The sequence below is a fragment of the Lottia gigantea genome (genome assembly GCF_000327385.1).
Source record: "Lottia gigantea unplaced genomic scaffold LOTGIsca_21, whole genome shotgun sequence".
NCBI classification, from domain to species: Eukaryota; Metazoa; Mollusca; class Gastropoda; family Lottiidae; genus Lottia; species Lottia gigantea.
This window is the reverse complement of record NW_008708458.1, coordinates 486,844-497,735: the sequence shown is the minus strand read 5'-3', so window position 1 is coordinate 497,735 and position 10,892 is coordinate 486,844. Positions and strand designations below refer to the sequence as shown.

At 30.2% G+C, this 10,892-nt stretch overlaps 1 protein-coding gene across 1 annotated transcript; it reads right to left on the bottom strand.

Annotated features, from left to right (window-relative positions):
* Nucleotides 1-3,036: 3,036 nt before the first annotated feature.
* On the bottom strand, nucleotides 3,037-10,387 carry LOTGIDRAFT_231665 (hypothetical protein; the record flags this gene model as incomplete). Its single annotated transcript, XM_009054083.1, has 9 exons — nucleotides 10,272-10,387; nucleotides 8,329-8,510; nucleotides 6,733-6,841; nucleotides 6,276-6,388; nucleotides 5,843-5,947; nucleotides 5,203-5,353; nucleotides 4,322-4,487; nucleotides 3,684-3,826; nucleotides 3,037-3,191 (listed from the first exon to the last, which is right to left on the bottom strand). The coding sequence occupies exons 1-9, from the start codon at nucleotides 10,381-10,383 to the stop codon at nucleotides 3,037-3,039; spliced, it is 1,236 nt and encodes a 411-aa protein (XP_009052331.1). The 5' UTR covers nucleotides 10,384-10,387.
* Between the last annotated feature and the right edge of the window lie 505 nt (nucleotides 10,388-10,892).

Genomic DNA, 10,892 nt, shown 5'->3' with positions numbered 1-10,892 from the left:
ATATTCAAATAAAGTCATAAAACTCATAAAAGTAATTATTCAATAAAGTTTAAGTAATTTTGATTTCGAAACATAGTTAGCAGCGTGTTTCAATAATTATATAGTTTAATGGATATACCATCACATATCGAGAATTCGAGATTCTGTTCTTTCGTCATGGCACCCTCGTAAGTCCAACTGACATTGACCAAGTTTGATGTTCGTTATAGGAGGTAGTATTCCTTTAAAAGAATAGAAGAAGACAACGTCAGTTATTTTAAGGACACGGAAGAAACCACTTATAACTAATTTCATCTTTTAAGTTCATGGAAGAGTCTACTTATGTTGATTCATCTTAAAAGGATAAGGAAAACTTTGGCTGTATTTCAATATGTGGCATAAAGTGTGAGCTAAAGGTTAATCTACCCAATATGGGAAAAATATTTTCGAAAAAGGTCATTGTGAAAAGTCTGTGGAAAGATGATTCTCGGAAAATGCATGGTCAGAGCTATGAAAAGATTTTCTTTCTCTTCTGTTGTTTTTCCATATTTGAGACATTTAAAGACAATTCCAAATACAATACAATACTATTTTTCTAAAGATGTGGACAAAATACTTACAAGCTTTATTACATTTTTCTAGATCTAATTACCGAATAAATTAGGAGTAAGAATGGTGCGCATTATGATCGCAATTATACGGTACTCAAATCATCCAATATCTAACAATATCTCTTCACCTGGTCTCAAATACGATGATCAATGGTTCAAATTGATTCACAGATATTAAATATTTCTAGATCTAATTGGGAGTAAGAATGGTGCGCATTATGATCGCAATTATACGGTACTCAAATCATCCAATATCTAACAATATCTCTTCACATGGTCTCAAATACGATGATCAATACAATTTTCCCACATGGTTAAGCTCTCTATGAGCATTTCATATATTGAATTTGTTATGTGCCATTTCAGTAATTGTTTCAGATCCCAATAAGGGGTAGGGACGTTAGAGGGGGTGACTTGGATAAACGAAAATGTATAGACTCAATCCCACATCAACAAAAAAAAATCATACAGAGTATCATGTAATGAATCATTGTTCTACAGAAAATAAACTCATAAAATTTATCCAAACACAGTCTAGGAGGTTTCTACAACAAATTTATAATAGTAAAAAGCATTTGATGACTTCACTTAGTAAATCATAGGAAAAAACTTGTTGTCTTGATGTTCTGTCTTGAAACCTTTCAATATTTCTTCTCTATTATAAATAAAGAAACAAAATAAATAGAGTTTTATGTCTTACTGTGATAAACAAGGATTAATGCTTCATGTAATTTATTAAAATGGGTCTTTGGGAATCTAGCTATAAATTAAGCATAATATATATTTCCTTTAATACAGTGACAAAGCTTGGGTATAGGAGGCCAAAATCATAAGGGGCAAAGAAATGCTACCAGTTTTTGGCCTAAAGGATTTCTGCCTGATGAAGCCTCGACTTTCACATTAAGAGTACATTTATAACTATCATATCCACCATCTTTATATTAATACAAAGCAACTAAAAAATCATAAGTATAATAATGCTTACTTTAATTGAATATTTAATGATTTTCAAAGAAAGAGCTTTGCAACTTAAAATCTTGACTGCATTATACAGAATAATGCTCAGGGAAATAAAAGCTAATATCATTTTTGGTGTATTCCATATATTCATGGCATTTTAGTGCTCAGGGAAATAAAAGCTAATGATATAATTTTTGGTGTATTCCATATATTCATGGTATTTTATGTGTATTTATCAGTTGCCATGTCTAGCAAGTATAGCAAGCAATCATTCTGCCACTTTTCTTTAAAGTCTCAGTCCAAAAATGATAAACATTAAACATATGCACATGATAATCTCAAGCTCAAAAACTCTAAAGTTGCAATTATTCTGTTGAAAATCATTAAATACCCTTCAATATCACAAGAGATAACTATGACTATCATTGGCAACATAATTCAATTTATAAAACAACAGTGAGTATCTTTATAATTCATAGACAGCTATATAACATAAGAATACCTGTATTACTTTTCAGAATAATATGGTCTTTTCAATGGTTCAATAAAAATCTTATGACCCAATGTGACCCAAGTAAAATGAAGAGAATTTAATTTGTCAAATTTTACAGTCTCTTATAATTGGGAGTTACATAATATATTTTATCAACTGTTAAAATGAATGAACAATTCTTAACATTTTGCTACATTAAAGCAAAGCAAATCTAAAATTCAGCATCTTTGATCCAGTTTTTATTGTTCTTAACTAAAATACTCGAACAAAACTATGTATATAACAAGCAAAATATAAAAACTATATTAACAAAGTGTCTAGAAATTGTAACAGACTTGTAAACAAGCAAATTAAAATTTGAATTATTTAAAATACTTATTATTTAGGTTATTAACATTAGGAAACAAGAAATAAATGGTATTTATTTTCACAAGAATTCGAATAAAAAACTAATAAGATCTTTCATAATTATTGAATAACCAAAAATATATTCATATTAATTCAAACACTAACAATTTTTTTAAGAGTCATTTCAATTTCTGATCTAAGATCAACATTTTACAATATCTCTACAACACTAGTAAACATAAAAATGTTGCTGAAGAAAAATTGCATAAGATTTGTTGTGCTTACCACAAGTTTCATGTCCAGCTTTCGTTTTTAGTGTCCCTTATACTGATCATGAAAATTCATAACTTTTGCAATAAATTTGAAAAGAAAAGCTATAATATACCAAACCCTGTGGTTATAATATAGAATTATAATAGTAGTTCTGGGACCAGTTTCACGAAATCAGAATATCAATTGATTATGTTCCAGTCATCTGATTGGTCAATCACTGATATTGATATTAAATCGATGATTTTTAACCAATCAAATTGCTGTATTTCTAAAATATGGATTTATTTAAGTCAAAATTTCATGAAACTGAGCTCAGATTTAACTTAACATCAAAATATGGATTTGAACGACAGAATACTAATTGAGTAATATTTAAAGTTTAGGATCTTCAGGGAAGGATTTGACACTATCATTTATAGCATTGGCAACATATTCCACGTTTTTAGTAGTTAATGCACACATATTGATACGTCCTTCTTTCAATAAATATATATGGTGGTGATTTATCATATGTTCTACTTGACGCACTGTAAATAAACAAATACAATTATCAGTGAATGTTTACTATTATACATTAAATGAAATGAAATCAATTGCAGTATTATCCAAAATCATTTTTGTAAGAAATCAGATTGTAATAAAGTACAGAAGGCTGGGTTAATGTAAGTTGCTGTCATAAAAGTCTCAATTTTACCATTTTAAAAAGGATGATAATTTAGATAGGTATGATGTAGGTACAGATTTAGAGCTGATACTCTCAATGCAGTGATCGTGGAAATCTTTTTTCTTGCACTAGAGAAAATTACAATTGTGTTGCTACTTGTACCCAATTAGTCACTAGACTATACACTACACAAATAAAACACTGACTACCATGTTATCTCCCTTGTATCTTGTTTCTGCAGTTAATGTGGGCACACTTTACTTGATTCAAATTTTCTATTAAAATAATGTCAAGGATATTCAGATCTGTGTAACTTTAAAGAAATCAAATCAAAGAAATAAATGATATCACTTACCTGAAAGTCCAGTGAAACTGAACATACCAATTTGTTTAATAATATGTTCCCAAGTACCAGGTGTTCCTAGAGAACGGAGTTTCTCGTACAGTAACTGTCTCATTAGCTGGATTCTGTTAGCCATTGTCTTCACTTGTTGTTTCCTACAACAATGTAACCAATTTATGCAGAGAAAAAAAGATTTATTTAGTTTTAATTCTAGATATATTAAAACAGAACCTGAAACATATTGTTACTCACAGTTTCACAATATGTGATCTTCAGACAACTGATACGAATGTTTTTCAGTAAGTATTAAATGTTAACCATAAAAAGTATCGTGGCAATGTAGCATTCATGGCATTGCTTCCAGAACACCTGATGCCATTCTGCAATTGGGTTCTTCAGTATCTTAATATTTTTATTCATTCATTGCTTTGTTGATTTTCTCATTCATGCATTATCAGCTATTGCACTCATTTCATGTCTACCTCATCTTAACATTGTCAAGCTATAACAAACTTCATCTTGACTGCTACCTTTCTTGCATCAAAAAATGTAGTGATTTGATTGGATTGTACAATAGCAAATACAGCAAATGTCTACCTAGGCTAGAAGACTTTGATTTGGATTTGGAGAATTTTGACAAACATACTCACCATTCTTCATAATAAGCCTGATTATTGAGTACTGTAGCTACTATTCTGGCACCATGATTTGATGGATTAGACCAGATCTTTCTGACTATCAATTCACACTGTGTTCTCACTCGTAATTTCATATCAGGATTGTTGGTTATCATAGCTAAATTACCAATTCTTTCATCTACAAGTTATACTTATCACATAATTATAATAGCTTATCACATATATTATAATAGCTTATCACATATATTATAATACCTTATCATATAATTATAATTGCTTATCACATAATTATAATTGCTTATCACATATATTATAATAGCTTATCACATAATTATAATAGCTTATCACATATATTATAATAGCTTATCACATATATTATATATAGTATCAAATCACATCACATAAAATATATTATACAATATACAATACAATATTACATAATATAACATCATATATCACATATTATATATCACATCATATCAAATGATATATACATATTATGTCAATCACATTATGAGATCACATCATATATCACATCATATAATAATATCACATATTACATCATATGAAATCATTCATATTGTATATATCATAATAATACACGTTAAATTATTAATATCATATTAAAAATCATATACAATACATCATGTAATATAAAGCAATATTAATGACAGTTTTTATGAGTTTTATTCCCAAACGTTTCAGCCGACGTGGCCTTTTTAAGTTGGACAGTGAGTAAATAACCTGATTTAAAAACCAAGACTGCCATTTCTAATTTGATAACAAAGAACTGCCATTGCCAAAATCTTTTATATTGGACACAAAATTTCAAATCCACTATTTTGAGACATTTTCCATGTAAGTAATACTTTTTTGAGAAATCTCTTACTTACTGTATAAACCAAAGTTTTTAGAGAAGGACTGAGCTACGAAGAATTCTATACCCTGTTCAGCCATATATCGTACTGGAAAAGCATCTTTATCTAAATCACCACTAGCAAAGCCTTGATAAGCACAGTCCATCAACATAAATATTTTTTTATCCTGAAATAGTACATGAACATTTCTATTTTTGAACTAAAGTTAAAATAAAGTTTCCTAGTGCAATTCAAGACCCTTACTCATGACCTTTAGAGGTGTCAAAGTGAAGGCCACAGACTATGATGTCATATTCCATGAGCTCTGCACATTTTTGTTTGTTTTATGGTTATGTAAATATTAAGACTACAAGAAATTGTGACTTTTAAAGGTACAATAGACCATGATATGGTAATTCCAAGAGCTCTGCACTTTACTTTGGCTTATTGTGATGTAGGGGCAGATAAAAATCATTGAGACTAACTTGTACCTTTATATGTACCATTATGAAGGCTGACAAGCTTTAATCCAATTTTACATTTAAAAAAAGAAATTGACAAAATTTTTTGTCCTAAGGCAATATGGTAAAACGAGCATACATTTAACCTCCTTCAAAACCTCCTCTTTGGTGTACAAGTCAAGTTTTCTTTATAAAGTTTTAGACCATTAATATACCTGACAAACTTGAATGATTTCCTTCCATTGGTCTTGTGTAGGATCAGTACCAGTTGGATTGTGAGCACAAGTATGTAATATCACAACAGCATTCTCTGGTGCTCCCTGAAATGATAGAAACCTACCATAATTATCCATTTCACATGACATATGAAAATGGTGTTTTACATCCAATTTATCACATAATGACCATGAGCCAAGAACAATCCTTTACAATTGAGGGCTGGCTGTAGCACAGTCAATTAGAGCATTGGAATCTATACAATGATGTCATTTGCTAAGTTACATCAAACAAATAACAGTTGCGGATTCTAATTCCTGGTGAGGATGAATCAGAATAAGCCCACTAAATATCAATGATCTGAAAACATTTAACTTTAATTCTTCGATTCATCTGAAATGTTTTTTTAACTTCATAAAAGTTTTATATTACCTTAAGATCTTCCAACATGCCTGATAGATTCAGACATCTATTAGCATCATCCCAATATCTATACTCTTCTATTTTAGCATACCCTGCAGCTTTAAATATACCTTTATGATTTCCTGTCAGTAGAGAAATATAAAACATTATGAAATGATATAATAACTAAAATAAATCAATATGTATAATATTGCTTGACAATTGACGTGGTCTATTTTAACAATGAACAGATTTGTTATTGTAATATGCATAAAGTATAGATTTCATTTTCTTGTAACTTCACTCAATCTTATTGAAAGAAAATGTTTTTTGAAGCAAAAAAAGCCAAAATTTTCCTGGTAAAATGATTACCAGAGTTATCATTAAATTTTGCATTTGACAGACATTGAAAGCCAAAGTTGACAAAGGAGTAGAATATTATGGCAAGAAACGAATAAAATGTGAAGTTTGGCGAACCAATACTTACCCCAAGTAGGTTTTGAAACATAAACTACAGATTTGTTTAAAAACTGTTTTAAAAACTCAGCTGCTAATCTGATAGCCCCTGTTCCTCCTAATGTCTGAACACCTTCTACCTGTACAGAAGAAAATTAATATGGTTAAAGGATTAGATTCACCATTTCAGGGCGCTGATTTAGGTCTTGAATGTATGTAAATAGTCTTCAGAAGTACCAGAAATGTACTAACATCTCATAATTTGTTCAAAAAACCTCAACCTAGGAATTTCACGTTCTATTTCTATATACATCTTTTCTATGCCAGAGTCTCAAGAAATGTGAGTCATCATTTTAACATTCAAACACAGACCATTCTGGACACACATGTTGATTCGTTGATTACAGTAATTGTTTAATTTGTTGAAATTTTATGACAGACAAAAAAAAAAAAATGTTTCATGCAAAAAAGTCATGTCATTTTTTTCAGGCTGTGTGTAATTTCTTTAAATAGTACTTAAGCCAGATGTTGCTTTATCTTTTTTTTTGCATAATTTATTCATACATGTATAAAAATTCTACAGAAAATTAATTTTTTTTATCACAAAAATTAGCAATCAAAAGAGTGATATTTGAAATATCTATAATGAAGTAAAGAATTCAAAGAAATCATAAATAATTCAAATTATATTTTTATAATTCTCGTTTTTGATCAGAGAAATTAGTGATAGAAATATGGATAGTTGTATTATCTATACTGAAGTACAGTATTAATTATATTCAACAGCTAATGACTGAATTAATGTCTTATTATCATGTTCAATTCAATGTACTGTATCTTATCACAGGGACATTTAAATTAACTGTTAGCTTACTTATTAAAATTCAGAAAGATAATCTAAACAATGAGGATTCTCCCAATCTAATTCTATCATACATCACTATCTTTTAGAGTCTTTGACAAACTTTAGGTCTAGTTCTTCTGATAGATAAAACTCTTCACAGCCATTAATGGGATTGAAAAGCAGTTTTCAAAATGTTATGTGAATTGGGGACACTGATAGTATAGATTTACATCATTTAATTTTAAATCAGACGTCAGTGTTTCTTTCAATTCCATGTAAACTAGGTTTTGCATGACATATTATCACAAAGGTCCTGATATTTCAATAACAGCTTTTGCGATAGTGACATCATAAAACGCTTAGGCGATAGTTTAAATGGAATTACAGGAACCACAGATGACTGACTGCAAATTACAATGGTGCAAATCTATTCTATCCGTCTTCCTGACACACATAAAAAATTTAAGAAAACCTCTTTACTATCCCTTAAAGTTGAGAAAAACTTGACTTTGCTACACTACATGTACACTACAATAAGTATTGTGTTAACTTGGTATATCAAATATTAATTATCCTTTGACCAATTTGCAACTAAGGGTTGATATTTTAACAATAACAAGTTAATTAAGTACATTATGATATTTTCTCATTAAGTTTTTGTCAAATATTTTCTGAACGACATAGTTACATTAATTAAGTAACCTATGAACATTTGTACATTGCCTGATTTTTCACCTATTTTTTTTAAATGGAAATATTATTAATGTTATGATTATGACTTACCCTGTTCTCTACTAATGCTTTATGCCCCTCCCCTAAGAGAAGTCTAGCAGCAGCCTCTCTATATGTTGGCAAGCCTGCCACTGGTAGGTACTCATGGTTTAATGTGGCATCATTTGCCATCTGGATCTCTGCTTGTCTGACAACTGGTAGAACCCATGGTTTACCTTCATCTGTTCTGTATGCTGCAATGTTTATATAGGCAATTCATGGTTAAAAACGAACATAGAAAATATCATTGTCCTGTAGCCTACTGAGCATAAGATGTTTTAAAGATTATTAGAGCTAAGTGGCATACTTACAGGGACAGCCCTCAAATCCATTTCCATTTCAAAGTTCTATCAGAGAAATAAGTGACGGAAATATGGATAGTTGTATTATCTATACTGAAGTAAAGTATTAATTATATTCAACAGCTAATGACTGACTTAATGCCTTATTATCATGTTCAATTCAATGTACTGTATCTTATCACAGGAACATTTAAATTAACTGTTAGCTTACTTATTAAAATTCATAAAGATAATCTAAACTATGAGAATCCCCCCAATCTAATTCTATGATTTCTTGATACACTGACATATATAGAAAAGACATCTATAGAAATAAGAAAATATATTCCTAGTTTAAGATATTTTTAAAGGAATTATGCGATAATCATACATTTCTAGAGTTCCTTAGTTCATAGTTGCAACATATACCAATATTTCATCAAAATTTTGTTTTGGATTACAGGTTTTGTTTTGTGGTTCGGATCGTTAGTAACATAGTACTTGGTTTATTTATTCTCTACCATGACATAGCAAAGAATTTCTTGAATGGGGATAAGATATTACCAGAGATAGGTCCACAATTATAAATAACTTCACATTAAGCTTACCCTATATAATAAAAGCTTATATCTTATAATATATAACATCCACCATTACAGGGTAGTGATACTACATAATTTAACCGTCTTATTATTTTGCTTATCAAGGTTAATAATAATCAGTCTAGGGTCTACAGTGGATTAAATTTCCTATCATATTCATCAGTAAACTTGAGGCAGATACCTAACCATGACATTTATGTAGCGGTATGCATGTTGTTTAAACAGTGTAGTCAGAAAGTTTGAGTGACAGAAAAAGGAGATTTTATTCAACACACAAGTTGAAAGTTATGTTCAAAACTCTTCTAATATAATTTGTGAACCTTTGTAAAGCCTTAGCATGTAACTCTTATGATCTTAAACAAAGGATTTCATTACATTTTCTGTTTTAATATTTCTAGAATTGTAATTTAAAATAGGAAAATAGACTTCCTTTCAAGGCCACACAAGGGTAACATTAGTAATCAGCTCTAAATTGTCTTCCCATAACTATTAACATACCGGTATCAGGGGTATTACAAATATAAAATATTTTTAATTTGATATTTCCATGTAAATCATCATATCATTTGTCATATATTCGTTTGGAGTACAATTTCACATTAGGCATAGGGTCAATAGTTCTTTAGGCATTTGCCAGAACTCCAGAAGAAATCGCCAGTAGCCCACCACTGGCATTGGTATTTGTGACCTTGGCCAGTGCTTTACATAGAAGTTTTTAGGAACTTCTTCACTCTTAACACTGGCACTAGGCCTATAGTATTACATGGCACATGGGGCCAAAAAAAATATAAATACTCTGTCTGATATTGTAGGAACTGCTGCAAAGTTGAAACATCATATCATACATTATTAATTCTTCATGGGAATTGTATATAAAGTAGCGTTTACTTATTATTACTAAAACGTAATATTACTCCCTTGATTTCGGCTTGAAAATATCAGCATCACAACCGTACGAAAACACCCGACTCTCCCCTATTGTTATATCATGCAGTCTTCAAGTGACGAGTTTCTTGCAAGTAATCTGCTATGATTATAAAACAGGAAGGATCTTCACAAATAAAAGACTCACCTCCAACTCCTAAATTCACTTTATCCTGAAATTTATCTTCATTGTATTTTGCTGTCAAAGCAAACACTTCGATCGGTGCTGCGACTTCAACATGGGCAAATAGGGACGCCATACTGTTATACTGAACAGTCAAGGTCGTTTGAGGAATTTATACGTTTCATACGGTACAGTCGGTTCAAGTGAAGGTCATAAGCAATTCATCATTGAACAGATAATCAAATGTCCTGTAACATCTGTTATAGATAAATAATATCCAGCTCAATCAGCTATTTTGGTAGTCAAGGTGCTCTTCAAATGCAGTGAAAATGAGCTTTCAAATGTGTTCAAATAAATCAATATATTGTCAAATTTTGGTATTACTCTCTGGTCACATTGAGTTCTAAATTGAATTTTTTCTCTCATGTCACAAATATTCAAAATATGATTTTCAAGTGCATACCAATTGTCTTAGAATGCCTTTGGGTCCATGAATATAAGTTTTGAAAAATTTTGCACATGAAATGAACACACTTCTCTCCGAGAAATTTCATGTGAAAATCTCCCTCTGTAAAATCATAGTTTCAAATAATTTTGTTTTCAATGGTTGGCATTTTCATCAACCCAAAGACAATTATGACTCTC